A 15,938-nucleotide genomic window follows, 5' to 3' on the forward strand; every position below is an offset into this window, starting at 1 on the left:
TAATATCAAACTGCACAAAATGGAGACCAACAAAACAATATATTTGACATCTCTGCATTCAGAGCATGTTCACAAAAGTGAATAAATATCAAATTGCACAAAATAAAGACCCACAAAACAAAACAAGATTCACTGCATTCAGGCCACATTAAAAAGAAACTGAGGAGGACACATGCCTTTCAATATAAGTTATTTTTCAAACTAAAATACATGTCCAACATCAGATGTGCATTAAATATTTACTTTTTTGATCAGCTGTCCGCGACCCATCCAGAACGGGTCCGCGACCCACTTTTGGGTCCCGACCCACCAGTTGAGAACCACTGCTTTAAGACATGCTGATAGAGGAATACCCATACGCGGCAGAGCGCAGACAGGGACTAGTCTGCCTGTCTAGCCCAAGGGGGCAGTTGTCGGTCTGAGAAGTGAAGCTCACTCCCGCGTTCAAAAAACTGCAATCCTCTGGGCTTCCTCTGGGGGCTGGTGTCAGAAGGGAGCATTCTCCATAGACCCCCATGTTAAAATCGCCGACTTTACATCCTCAGTAAACATGTTAAAAGCCTGGTGTCAGAACGTTTTTTCGTCTCAATCGATAGTTTCTACCCCCGCACACACTCTGAGGGGGGTGAATTTTTTTTAAACTCTACCGTTTTACTGTTATTAGGTTAAAACTCTGGCCAATTAGGGCGCGGAAACGTTGAGTGACAGGTCCGAGCAGCTCCGTGGACAGCTGCTTCGAGGCCAGTGGGCGGGTTCTCGGCCGGCCAATCCAACATGGCGCTGTTTAGGCCGCCATATTTGAGTCACAAAAACGACTCCCCAAAACCAATGGGTGACGTCACGGACGCTACGTCCATTCTTTTTACAGTCTATGGTCTAGCCGCTACCTGCTCTTTTTACTAAACTTCACCAACTCCTTTCTTCATTGCCTAAACCGAAGCAGTGCAAAATCTTTTGGGGAAAAAATACGCTATTTCCTGAGCCCGAGCGGACCCCAATTGGGGTCTAGCGACGTGTCGTAAAATAAATAGCGTCCAACAGAATATTAATAATTCATAAACATATTCATGCTACACATCAAAACAATCAGAAAAAACTCTGCTACAAGCTCATATAAATCATTTTTACATTCACCAAACACAGGACCAACACCAAGCAACTGATGACCACATATCAAAATCTCCATTGCACCATCCATTCAAACATTTTCACCGCTAACGGCATGCTACTTCATGCTACACACGTAAACACGGTGTCATATGAAAGCTGAGACTCAGCTGATTCCATAGACCAGAGCGGCATTTTTATGCAAATGAGAATGACTGATGCATCCTGGGTAATTTAGGGGCAGCACCCGGCATCCCTCCATTGAAAAGTTCAGCCTAACTGGCTTGACAAACTAACTAACAAAAAGTTGGCTATTAACAGGCTATTTACAGACAACACTTAGCCAAAACCTACCCGGTGATTCGACCAAATACGTGTAGATGTCTGGGTCAGACATTTCTGGCCACTTTGTGGAGTCATTGATCACTGTGGGAGGCTAAATGGGCATACTGGTAGATTAATTAATTGTAATTTTTCAAGATAGCGTGAACGGTGGGTTTCAAAGAGGGTGTCAAAATAATTATGAGAGTGCTACAAAAGAAACAAAAAATAAAACATTCAAATTGATTGTTAGTTAGTCTACGCTCCATCAAAACACAAAAAGCCACTGAGTGCAATTTAAAAATGCCGGGTGCTGCCCCTAAATTACCCAGAATGCATCAGTCATTCTCATTTGCATAAAAATGCCGCTCTGGTCTATCAGTACCATCCATGTCACCCTACGACCAAAACTCTGCAAACCAGCAGCCAGAGATGAGCAAAAAGATGAGCAAAAATAAGAAACACTATTGGATGTCTTGCTGTTTTGCGGTGAAAAGTTGTGTTTGAAGGCAATAAACGCTGCTTTTAGTTAGTCCAATGTGTATGTCCGTCTTTGAAATCATTCCTGACACTCAACGTGTCGTTTCTGGAGGACTTTTCGTTCCGAGGAGGGGGCGTGCGTCATTTTTGCTGCTACTGGCTGCTGATTAGTCGACCAGGATCAGCTTGGGATTGGCCAAAGCCCCTGTCACTCAACCTGCTGGCTCTGATAGAGTGCCGAAGCGGAAGCAGCCCCATGAGACCTCAATTCGAAAGAAGTCTCCATACAAATGAAGGGGACTCCAAGATTTATTTCGTGATCCGTTTGAATTGTGCCATGACAAAAAAATATGTCCTCTACCTGTTTAAAACATCACGTTTCATGCCGAGAAATCAACAGTTTGTTGTAAAACTATTGTAAAATAAAATTCCGAAGAGTCCGTAACCAGAAAGACTACAGGTCGCGTAGGTGACGTCACACACCAAATGCCGCCCTTTCCCATGTCAGTTGGTGACGTATTTTTTGTGGGACACCAGATTTGTAGTCCGCAGAGCGTCGTCACACAAAATACATTCTTCTGTTGCCGTTTTACGATAAACTGCTGATTTCCCGGCATGAAACGTGATGTTTTAAACAATACATTTTGGTAGTGTCAGTGTGACCTCACAAAACACTTTTAGCCAGCAGTTATGACATAGTTTCACACAAATGACTCATATTTTGTACTGTTTGACTCTGGAGAAACAGAGTCATTAAACTACTGATGGATGTCAGAGATCCATAAGAGACTGATTCTACTTATTATCAGTCACCTTACTTAACAACTAAAACAGACAATCATCTGATCTAGTTTGGGACTATACCTTTATGACACACTACACTTAGTTGATTAAGATAACTTTACCTCTCTATAGCAACCAGGCAAATCAATAGCTATCTGAGAACAAGGGACAGGGTACGCGATAGGTCACCTGTCCATCACAGGTCTAACTTCTAGACAAGTAATGCACAGTGGACAATATAAAGTCCAATAAACCTAATGTGTTAGTGATAGCTTAAAATGTTACATAATTTCACCTGGAGTGTGTAATGTGAACGTTTTAATTCATTACTTGAAGATGGGTCCATGTTCCCAAAGCCTTATGTTCCCACAGTCCTTTGTTCCCACATTTTATTTATCACATGGCGGATGCTCTGCTGTGTGTGGAAAGATGTCTATGGGTGTGATGTTATGGGGACATATAGGGCCTGATTTTTAGTGGGGAAAAAAGTTAGAAATGTGGGAACATAGGGCTGTGGGAACACAGGGCCTAATTTTCAGTGAAAAAAAAAGTTAGACATGTGGGAACATAAGGATGTCGGAACATAGGAATGACCCCTTGAGGTTAAAAGTGGCAGAACAGTGTGACACTGTGCTCAGAATAGAGATACACTTACTGTACAACAGAAATAATTATAATACAGAGCACCTCTGTAAATGCAAGACAAAATAAAATAAGTACAAATAAGGAAAATTAATCATAAAAAAGATCTAAATTTTTACAACACTAACGGTGCAGGAATGAGGTAAAGTGAAAGAAGAAGTAGATATTTCAGTCTAAACTTTTTTAACTGATTGATAGGAAACTGCAGGATACTTCTATATCTATATACTGTAGAAATGAAGCCTTACTCACTCACCCTGACCCACTGATTTAGAGGCTTAAGTCTCACCACACACTGGATGCATCATTAAAACAGCCTGTAAAATTACATTTTAGAAAAAAAAGAATAAAATAATGAAAGCCTACCCTTCAGATGTCTTTTAATGTCTGTGTTCTCCCTGACTCCAGGGCTTTGGCAGTGGGACATGTTAATTGAGAAATATTAGGACACCTTTAATGAAAGACTGGACTGATACGTTTTTAGTAAGTCCTATTCTCTGTGCAGCCGTACACTTCATTTGAAGAGTTCATATTTAATTGAGATTACAGCCCCAACACGGAGCGTGTGCTCTGGAGAGACTGAAACAAATTTACAAAAAGATTCACCACGCTTAAAAAAAAAAAAAAAAAAAAAGTTCACTGGAATCTGTTTGGTGAACGAAGCGCCCGACGATCTATCACATTACGGCTGAATTTCCCCAGGGCTCTGTGTGAAGTTTTCTCCAAATTGAGAATGGTTCTGATTTCTCCCCTCTTTATTAAGATTCAAACTCTTGCAGCCCCAAAGAAGAGATCATTAGATCAATATTCAATTTGAGGCCCGCTGTGTGTGATGTGGGGCTGCGCTTCATAAAAATGTCAAAAAGATTTAGCTGCGACATACTCTGAAGGGAAGGCTCGCTTTGTGTTGCTATTGATTTGAAAATATTATAGAGAATCTGCAGAAGAGCGTTTCTGAATGAAAGGTCTATGTTAAAGTGAATCAGAGCTTTAAAAATGGAACTCCATCCACATCTGCGTTTTTTTAGGTTAAACACCTCACAAAATAATGAATGTATGGAGAGGGACAAAATCGAAAAAGGCCACACTTCCAACCTTTCTGAGGCCTGTTGCTGTTTTCTAAAACCTCAGATCAGCTCCAGGTTACATCCCTGATCATCCAGAGTCAGATGAGTGACCCTCAGTTTCACTCACTCTGTCCCTGCTCCGTTCCATCTGGTTTAGCTGTTTGACGTATCAAGCCCTCGCCCGCTGGATGCGTTGCGTCTCCGATCTGTATCCTGAGCCGAGAGCAGCTGGAGACCTGAGATTACGGGAAAACTAAAATCTATCGTGATAACAGCCATGTATAAAGTGAGACTCAAATGTAAACAACAGATCACTTTGCCTTTCTGAGGTTGATTTCCTGTTCAACATTACTCCGTGATATACTGTGTATATATATATATATCTATGAAACGGAAAGGTCAAATCCGGCGATCTGATTGGTTGTTAACCGTGGTATATTGAGCATATACCACGGCTACTATTCTAAAGCCTTATCACAGCACAGGCTATCTCTCCGCGTCAGGCACCTATGACTGGTATGAATGGAAGTTGTTGTCATGCATCCATGACAATGGACTGTTGCAGTCCGTAGCAAAAGACAGTCAGTGTTTTTACGATGTTAAAAAATGGACTAAAGTAGTTGAATTCACATGTTTAAGGTGAACTTTCACCTCCGAGGAGGAAAAGACGAGATGCAGAGCTACTTGGAGCTAATGTCTGGAGAGGTGGGACTATTTTTTTCACAGTGAGGCTATTTTATTGGATAATATGTATTTCTGGTTGAATAAAACTACATGGAATTGATTGTGTATCCCTCTTTTATATTGCCATTATTGGTAACCGTTTTATAAAAGCAATATATCACTCCAGTCCGTGGTATATGCTCATTATACCACTTTAAAGGTGCGTTCACACCGGACCTTTTATTTTTGTCGCTGTTGCTCGTATCGCTCCGAAAAAAACGCTCCGTCACTCAGGTGCAGACGCTTGTCAATTTGGCACAGAGCCACAGACAAGCATTTTTGCTTTGATAACGTCATGCCCACTGCCATGTGTCTCTGTTTACACCGGCACCACCGGGATTACGGCAGCCAATCAGAGCTGAGCGACGAGCGACTGACGGCCAGAGAGTTGGGATTTCTCATCTCGAGCGACAGGAGCGACTTGAGCGAAAAAACGCTACGACGCTCCGTCGCTGTCGCTCCGAGCCCCAGCGTTTTTTCGCCTGGGCGATAAAACGCTCCATCGCTCGTTTGCAAACTTAACATGTAAACTCCCTCCGGGTTTGTCTATAGGTCCGGTGTGAACGCAGCTTAAGGGGGTTGTCGTCCCTCTGCTTCGCGTCGGGCTGAACAACGCCCCTTAGCCGTGGTATAATGAGCATATACCACGGCCTGTCGTGATATATTGCTTAAATATATACGTATATATATATATATATTTTTTTTTTTTTACTTTTGTGGATAATAAAATATTGTGAGTTTTCCACTGTTATGATTATTTAGTCTGGCTCCATGACGCCCTGTTAGCTTCAGAACCCTCTGACTGATTGACAGCGGGCAGACTTGGGTAGAGTAGCCAAATCTTACTCATGTAAGAGTAGTTACTTTAGAATAATGTTAGTCAAGTAAAAGTGAAAAGTAGCCATCCAAATATTTACTTGAGTAAGCGTAAGAAAGTACTTGGTGAAAAAACTACTCAAGTACAAAGTAACTGCTGAGTAACCTCTGATTTATTTGTTTACTGATCAGTGCATGAATGTAATCAAATGCAAATATACAATATAGCAATGAACAAATGCAGATATTGCCAAACAACAACACCTAACAGACAATAAATTAAGGGCTTATTCACACCTGTTTTGTTCCGATTCAGCAACTAAACCGCTACAATTGTTGCATTCTTTTTTTGGGATCGTTTGTGTTCACACATGGTAACAATTCCAAACGGTCCAAAGTTGTAAACAAATGCCATGTGCTAACAAACTCTTATTGTATTGGTCAGAAAAAGAAGCCCAGACCAGACCGGGTCTTATTTTCACATGGAGGTAATTAATTCTGACCAGGAAATTCTTTCCAAGACACATCTGGCCAGTGATTGGTGTGAACATTCCCACTTGACTTATGTTGCTGCATTTTGATTCAGTTCACCTCATTCATCAACCGATACAGACCGAAGCAAACAGTGTGGTGTGAAAAGGAACAGAAATGGACAGAAAATGCAACAATGTATATTCTTTTGGCATTAGAACCCAACTGCAGATCTTGCTTTAATACCCACAATACCTTGCAGGCCATTAAACAGCAGGTGAGCTCAGAATTCCCAATCTGACTAATGAACAGCCGATCAATCAGCTGTCATTTACATAACTGACCAATCAGCTCTGTCTACACAGACCCACACAGCTGTGCTGATCTCATCTTCACACTCAGACATGTGGATAGGGATTGACACACTCACACACACACATACACAGACACGCACAGCTCTGCATGGGAAATATCTGCTATCTTCCTGCTATCCTCATGAAACCTCCAGTACATTCTGTCCAATTAACTGGGTCCATTCTACAAACCCAATAAATATGAGCCCTTCTCCTCCCAGTCTGACTTATATTACAGGTCCAATAAGTCCCAGATTACACCCACATGACCTGAGATGACCCCTCATGCATTCCCTCCACATCAGTCGGTGGACCGGCTTCGTGCCCATGCAGCCCCGCGTGTGATGAGGAGAGTGAAATGAGCTGCGGTGTAACTGTCTGACCCATCCAAAGTAAAGCGCATTCAAACACACAAGTTATGAAGACAGGGGAGAGACGACACGACGAGGCACGAGTTCAGGCCCGGTGTCACCACAAATCAAGCGGTGATGCATCGTCTGGTGCATCCAAAGCGCTTTTTAACTAACAAGTGTTTTCTTTCCACAACACATCAATATTTGCCTAACTAGAACAAATCACTCCTGTCCCATATCCATTTACCTGCCATACCCCACCAAAAACAACTACCCCCGTCCCAAATCCAAAAGACCACGGCATTAAAAAATCGTTACATGAGGACGCTTAAAGGGATAGTTCACCCAAAATTCAAATTTCACTCATTATCTACTCACCCTCATGTCAACTAAAAGCTGTGAGAATTTTCAGAGTCCTCCGTGCCTTCTCTGAGTTACAGGGGGGGTCCGCACAACAGTATTTGTCCATATAATGGTTGTTAATTGATACCAACTTTCTTTGTCCAAAAAGACACAACAAAAAACATCCAAATACCTCCATACTGTTCGTATGTAATGTCTCTCTTGTATTGAAGCCCCGACATGAGAAATTGTTCCGAAAAAAATTTAATAAGTCTATATTGTATCCAGTATCCGAGTGTCTCAGTTCACTGCTCTTCCTGTGTCAGTGCAAATCACGTGAGATTTGCACTGACCGGCGGAACAATTTCTCATGTTGGGGCTTCAGTACAAGAGGAACATTAAAGACGAGCAGTATGGAGGTATTTGGATGTTTTTTGGTGTGTCTTTTTGGACAAAGAAAGTTGGTATCAATTAACAACCATTATATGGACAAATACTGCTGTGCGGACCCCCCCGTAACTCTGAGAAGGCACGGAGGACTCTGAAAATTCTCACAGCTCTTAGTTGACATGAGGGTGAGTAGATAATGAATGAAATTTGAATTTTGGGTGAACTATCCCTTTAACGCACACACTAAAACGTCACATATATACATGAACTCAAAGCAGGCTGATTGGCTGCAGCCAGTGAGTCACATAAACCTCATAAGCCTCACAGAGCAGGTGTCCACACAACCAAACCAGTCAATTTCCATTTCAATCATACAAGTCTATTAAAACAATACATGCCACATAAAAAAAATATATATATATATATATATATATATATATATATATATATATATATATATATATATATATATATATATATTTCCATATATTATAATTCATTTTAAATGTGTCTGTCTTCTTATTCTAATACAAGGAATTTCCCTTTGGGGATTAATAAATATCTTCCTTTTTTTTTTTTCAAATCGTATCCTGGGGAAATGATCTCAATATCATATATCATATACTGACGGACTTATTCAACATATAATTTAAAAAAAAAATGCTATTTGTACAAACTATATATAAATGTTATTATGGCCCTGCCCAGTGAACCCAATTTGTAATGATTTAATGTAAAGTTTTTATCTTTTAATTCTAGATTTATTTATCTATCAGAATTTGTGGAGAGGCAGAACTTCCAACTTTGATCCAGTCATCACAGCAGTGTATCATGGATAATAATATTGGAGCCATTTTTTTCTTCTTGAAAATGACCCTTCAGAGCAGAATGAAAATGTTTAATGCCTAAAAGTCTTCAGACTGACGGACATGACTTGACGGTGAAGAGCCTGGAGTTTCATCAGTGATAAACTGTTTTAATTTTCCTCCTCCATCGCCGATCAGATGGAGACAGGTCCTGGTGATTCATTCCCTCCAAGAATCAATTTTAAGGAAGTTGATCACTTGGGACAACGACCGAAGAGAAGGATGGGACTGACTGAGAGTCAAAGCCGATTGTCCAGGGGAGATTCATAATGAGGGGACGGGGTAACGAGGGCAGGGCGAGCTGCAACATCTCACCATCAGCTCTCCATCTTTTTTTCTTTTTTTTTTACTTGTTTATTGTTTAGGTTGACACTTGGGGCCCTAGTTTCTTGGCGCAGCGCAGGTGGCGCAAGGTAGCGCAGCTGGTCTAATGCAAGTTTCGACCAGCGCAGCCTAGTGCAAAGTCAGATTGGAAGATTGGCAGATCGCGCTGCGCTGAGATAGGCGTGGCCGCGCAGCAGGGGGAGGCGTCACAGATTCAGCTTGGTGCAGTGGAAGTTTTGTGCGAAAATGTCCCGCCGAGGTTGCGCTGAAAGCTCGCCACCTCCAACCAGGTCTACTCTCAGCGCAGGGCGAAGCGCAGCAGGTGCAGTGGAAGTTTGGCTGACTGACCTGCAGTGCACACACGTCACCAAGACCTCACAGGCAGGTTTCCACAGTTCCAGACACATTTCAATGCAATAAATATCCACAATAACCACTATTTAATGCAACTAACGGAATCAACACGTGAATTTATATCTATATAGATTGTCCCGTCACATCTGACGTCAGATCAGAGATCAAAGGCCGTCGGTGCGTAAAGGAAACTCCACCTGAATTAACACAGCAGGGATGAACTGGCACTGAAAAGCAGCTGTGGATGTCCCAAAAGCAGGACTGTGAGGGTGGATGACTGCATGTCGCTGCCGTGTTGAGATACCACTCTGCCCTTGTGATGATCGCTTTATTTATTTATTTACTTATTAATTCATTAGCGCGAGCGACCGCATCACGCAGCCGTAATGAAAAACAAAACACAAATCTTCATCTCTCTTAGTCCACCACAACAGCCTCGGTATCAGATAGTCAGTATATAGCCTACTACAGTATACTCAGCATCTCTATCACAGAAAAGAAAGAGAAAAAAAGAGACGGACAGAGAGAGAGAGAGAGAGGAGGACAGAGAGAGAGAGAGAGAGCGTCCTTTACGCTGATTTCATTCCGCATGGTGTTTGTTTATGTTGTGATTAGTGTAGCCTACACCTCTCATCTTGCTTACACAGGGTTTGAATAAATGTGAGTTTCTTTATTAGTTTATTAGTTATTAGTTGTTGTATCTTACACTGAGCACCGGTTCTCAGTGTATCAGATCAAACCTGGTTAAGTATATTAGTAAACTCATTATTGGTCACTCTGAGCTCGGACCTCCGGACCAAAACAGCTGTTTCCTCCTGGGAGAGGTTCGGCCTCTGGCGTCGCTGTCTCCTCCGTCCATGTCAAAGTATAAAATGACAAACTTGCAGTGCGCATCACCCGCGGAGCAGTTAAAGGTGAGGAGAGGAGCTCCTTTGATTGGTGAAGATCTGAATCGGCTGTGTTAATCCCACTTCTCCTCCTCCTGTCTCCCTCCCGCCCTCTCTCCTCCCTCTTTGCCGTTTGCACCGGTGGGAGGGACGAGGGGAGGGATTGCGCTGGTCTAAATCTGACTGCGTGGCCCACCAATCTTGCGAAATGGACCTGGGCCACACCCCGTTGGCGTGGCGAAGCCGCGCTGATGTTAGACTTCACCTGGTCTAAAAAACTAGGGCCCTTGATATCACATCTAATCCTCTTTCGGGTTTGTCAAATGTCAAAGGAAAACAGCTGGAAGAAGCCTGTGTTATTAGTATGTATGTGCTCACTACCCAAACTAAACTCATTCTTAGTGTAATACCAGCAACCGACCTGACCTCAACACACATCACTATGTAACTTCATGTAGCTACATTTGAGTTGTTATATAATGCAATGGTGTATACTGTATTACATGTTTAACAATATGTATTATGATACACTATTCTCTCATGACCCTCCACATTATTCTACAATAAATCTGATTACATTTCATAACGTCACAATTGTAAATTATGTGTTGTAAGAAGATATATAGATACATCAGAAATGTCTTTCTTTACGATGGAGTATTAGGGGGAAAAAAACACAGACTTCAAGAATAAAGTCATAAATTTACGACTTTATTCTTGAAGTTTGTGATTTTTTTATTTGTCAATGTGGCCCTACGTACTTTCTTAACTTACTTATTATTTCATTTCTTATTATATTCTCCCTATGGGTTATAACTATAGTTTCCAATTCACCCTGTGACTAAATAAAATTCAGCTAACTCAAAATAGGGCTGCAAGACTTGCTCTGCATTGCTCATTTAGGTACAGTGTTATAAAAGTGCATAATCAATTGTCATGAATGGGAGTTGGTGAGAGACGAGCTTTATAGCCTAGTTCGTTTTTTTTTAAAACATGTACGGTATACATCAACCAAGTCTTCTTGTCTCTACACTCAGCTGGTGCTTGCCAGTGATTGTCACAACTACAGCACTATAGACAAACCTTGAGGTGAAAAGAACAGTGATGTACAGGGTTAGGGTTAGACTTGTTTTGTTTTTTTTTCCTATTCTGTTATGAGGTTCCATATGTCTGCTTCATTTATTTTCTTTTGCATATACAGTATATTTATGTATTTTTCATTCATCTTTACTTTTTCTTATTTTCTTTCAGGTTTAGTTTGGTGTAATGTTTGTATTTGTTGTTGCTTTATTAAAGCATGACCCAGCTGGTTTGCTTGATTGAGGATAATTACCTTTGTTAAATACTTGATGTATGCATGTGTTCAGACTTAAAAAAAAAAAAAAAAAAAAAGAAGTAATATTGTAATGGTGGACCCCAGGAAGAATAGTCACTGCTGACGCGGATGTAAATTAGCAGACTTGCTAACTCCGACATATTTACATTTGTATACACAAACCGATGTTCATTAATGTGTATTGATCCCTTTCAAATAAAAAATACAAAAAATAAATGGGGGGCTATAATAAACTAATGTAGATACGACTACATCATGAAAAATACAGATGCATATATTGCTATATTCATCTAACTTGTATGTCTCAGTAACGACTTATTGTTTTGTGTCTCTTATAAGTCTCTCTATTACATGTTCCCTTTATGTCCCACCAGCTTCTGTCAGCTGTGTTTGTCCACATCGGTGTTAGTTAGTTTAATTTATTTGTCCCAAATACAAAAAATAAATGAGGGGCTATAATAAACTAATGTAGATACGACTACATCACATATGAAAAATACAGACGCATACATGTACATGCTTGATATATTCATCTAACTTGTATGTCTCAGTAAGGACTTATTGTTTTGTGTCTCTTGTGTCCCTCTATGTCCCATCGGCTTCTGTCAGCAGTGTGTTTGTCCACATCTGTGTTAGTTAGTTAGTTAGTTTAATTCATTTGTCCCAAATACAAAAGATAAATGGGGGGCTATAATAAACTAATGTAGATACGACTACATCACATATGAAAAATACAGACGCATACATGTACATGCTTGATATATTCATCTAACTTGTATGTCTCAGTAAGGACTTATTGTTTTGTGTCTCTTGTGTCCCTCTATGTCCCATCGGCTTCTGTCAGCAGTGTGTTTGTCCACATCTGTGTTAGTTAGTTAGTTAGTTTAATTCATTTGTCCCAAATACAAAAGATAAATGGGGGGCTATAATAAACTAATGTAGATACGACTACATCACATATGAAAAATACAGACGCATACATGTACATGCTTGATATATTCATCTAACTTGTATGTCTCAGTAAGGACTTATTGTTTTGTGTCTCTTGTGTCCCTCTATGTCCCATCGGCTTCTGTCAGCAGTGTGTTTGTCCACATCTGTGTTAGTTAGTTAGTTAGTTTAATTCATTTGTCCCAAATACAAAAGATAAATGGGGGGCTATAATAAACTAATGTAGATACGACTACATCACATATGAAAAATACAGACGCATACATGTACATGCTTGATATATTCATCTAAATTATCTCAGTAACGACTTCTTGTTTTGTGTCTCTTGTGTCCCTCTATGTCCCATCGGCTTCTGTCAGCGGTGTGTGTCCACATTGGTGTTAGTTAGTTAGTTAGTTAGTTAGTTTAATTTATTTGTCCCATAGGAAATGTGTCTGTGTGGACAGGAGGAGCTGGGTTCGATTATGGGATGAGCAGAGCTACACAACCTGCGATCGTCCACCCTGGTCTGACTCCTGCCTGCACTGATCCCAGTGCTGCTACTGTACACACAGTACAGTGTCATTCACTGGAGCTAAAATGTTTGTAAAGAAGACATATAGGCTATCACTCAACATTAGGTTTTGCATCCGCCACTTGTTCACACACATCAAGACCCCCGCACAGTGTTATATAGCCTCACTGATCACAAACAGTTTCCTGCAGCACATTTACAACACAAACTGTCACACGCTGCATACTCCGGCACACAACCACACACACACAACTTACCCACAGATACATCATCATGGTGACTGGACAGCTGGGTGCACCGACACCGACTCCTCCTTTTTACTTTAAAAGACAAGTTGTGCGACCTGCAGAAGAAGTGCTTATCGTCCGTCACCGGCTCACCATCACACTCACTGACACACAACTCTTCAGGGAGCGGGAAGACGCCTCTGACCCTGTTTAATTCTCCCTGTGACTCCCCACCCTTCTCTCCCTCACTCTGTCTCTCTTCCTCTCCTCCTCCTCCTGGGGTAAAAAAAAAAAAAGGAAAAAAAAAATCCTGCTCGGACACCAGTTCTCTCTGAGTGAGTGAGTGAGTGTGTTTCGGTATGCGCAAGTGGGGAGAGAGAGAGAGGCTAACGACTAAATCTACTCTGCAGCAGGATGCTACCGTACACCGCTGCACAAAGGGAAGGAAGGAGGGAGACTGAAGAGGAGAGGTGGGGAAAACACACACACACACACAGACACACATACACACACACAGAGCTGAAGTGTCCTTGTAAATAGCTGTTAGTAGCACATAATTAATGAACATTTTAAGGTGATGAATGGAAACACTCTCATAGTTGCTCTTTAATAAAACAGCCCTGCTGAGATTATACTCAGCTGCAGGTTGTCTTTAGAAAAAAAAAAGTTTAGAGACCATCAAAGGCTTGTAGTGGAGTCACTTCATAATATAATAAAGAGGGTCAATAATTGAAACAAGCCCATTCACAGCTGCTGTAGCAATACTGTGGGAGGTTTTTTTTTTTGACGTGATGCAGAAGCTCATCTGCAGTTTTAGGTTTTCTGGAGAATACGATGAGGACGGTTCACTGTCAGCGTCAACTTGTTTCCCGTCTGCTCCATGCTGACTGCAATCCTCGCATCGTTACTGCACATTTGTCAGCTGCACATCCATGCTGCCTTTTCTCCTGTTCTACCACATCCCAGAGTGAACTCAGCCAGATATACAGTATGGACCACTGTTGTGCTGGAGCTCTCCATTAGAACAGTGTTTCTCAACCTTGGGGTTGGGACCCCATGTGGGGTCACCTGGAATTCAAATGGGGTCCCCTGAAATGTCCAGTAGCAAATTGATTTTAAAAAAAAATTACTGATGAAAATATTGTTTTAACTTATTAACTTATTACTTATGATTAAAAACACCACAGACAATCTTAAAGGGACAACGAGGAGTTTCTCCATCGGCAGAACGAAAAATTCCGCAACAATAAAAAAGTCTCATATTAATGTGGATGAATCTACGTTACCCACACTTGTTAATGGGCCCATTTTAGATAAATATATCGTTTTGTCTCTATCGTTATTTTGTTATTATTAGTGGTGGCGGAAATGCTGGGCGAGCCGACCAGCGTTTCCTTACTTTCGGTTCCGCGGACGCTGCCCGGCGAGTCATGAGAATAACGCCGCCGAATTGCTGTTTATGGTGGGGACTACGACGGTATCTGATCGTCTTCGAACCTCCGACTTTCATTTTTGATGAATGAAAACATGAGTCTGTCTTGCGCCAGTCAAATAATTTCACGGTGCGCGGAGGCTCATAAATGTAGTGTGAAAACACTTCGCTTTTCCAAAACTCCCCGTTGTCCCTGTAAACAACTGTTTTCTGTACTTTAACTTTCTCGAATATAAATTGAGCATCTTGATTGATGGCCGCGATCACATGGGAGCCAAAAAAGGTTAGGAACCACTGCATTAGAAGACGGTGAACATCTGTGACATTCAGACCAAGACTTGATTGGAAATAAGAGAAAATATTTCCTACTAGGGGTGTACCCGAATCCGAATACGTATTCGGAAGTACACAAATAATGCTTTGATTCCGAATAGTTTTGCTGTCCTAAGTTTCTCCTCATTATTCGGGAGCTTTTTTCTAAAGAAAAAGAAACGTTTGGATCAGCAACAGCACATAACCAGGTGGTTCTGGTTCACACTCCAACACAGTAGGTGGCGCTAATGCACCTTAACGTTGGTGCGCCGCCATAGAAGCACAACACGAGTAGAGCCAAACACGAGCAGGCAGCACTGACCTGTTTGATTTGTGTCTAGTTCACGTTAGGGTTGCTACTGTAAGAAACAGCAACTCCCTGCATGCATTGCATTACAGTAGACAGGAAGTGCTCACCGATACTTCCAGGGTCACCGTTCAACAACTTAGCATTTCTCTCATAGACAATAATGGGAAAAGAAGCGGCTATAAAACGGTGGATAATTTTTTGTGTCACAACCCCCGCGAAACGACTCGTTTCACTACCAGAATTTCATCCATTCAGTCCCATTACGTTTGGAAAGTCTAGAGGAGCAGCAGGATTAAATTATTTTATTCCCGTTCTAGTTAGCCGAGAGCTAAAGCGGAAGTTAGCCAGCTAGCTCGGCGTAGCACTAGCTCAGCTGAAGTCAGTGCACCCACTTCCGGTTTCTTCCCGAATACGAATACAAAGTTTGTTTTTTTTAAAAGCCCGAATCCGAAACTGAATACAAATAGTGTACTGGCTGTACACCCCTATTTTCTACAACATCACAACAACAGCAGCAGCAGCCTGGACTGTTATAAGGCAGGGAGGTCCATGCTGCTGATTCAGCTTAAACTGAGGA

At 41.4% G+C, this 15,938-nt stretch overlaps 1 protein-coding gene across 3 annotated transcripts in view; it reads right to left on the reverse strand.

The window, feature by feature from the left end:
- Positions 1 to 15,938, reverse strand: part of rbfox1 (RNA binding fox-1 homolog 1) — a 455,321-nt gene that overhangs the window by 215,119 nt on the left and 224,264 nt on the right. Inside the window, exon 1 of one of the 3 annotated variants that reach the window (XM_085785150.1) lies at positions 13,338 to 13,520. The exons of the other annotated variants lie outside the window; for them this stretch is intronic. Coding sequence (XP_085641276.1) covers positions 13,338 to 13,355 — 18 coding nt within the window. The 5' untranslated portion in view covers positions 13,356 to 13,520. Of the gene's footprint in view, positions 1 to 13,337; positions 13,521 to 15,938 lie in introns of those variants that run through there. 3 annotated transcript variants of the gene reach the window in all.

This window comes from Trachurus japonicus, chromosome 8 (assembly GCF_045865225.1).
Source record: "Trachurus japonicus isolate A0001 chromosome 8, Traja_1.0".
Classification (NCBI taxonomy): domain Eukaryota; kingdom Metazoa; phylum Chordata; class Actinopteri; order Carangiformes; family Carangidae; genus Trachurus; species Trachurus japonicus.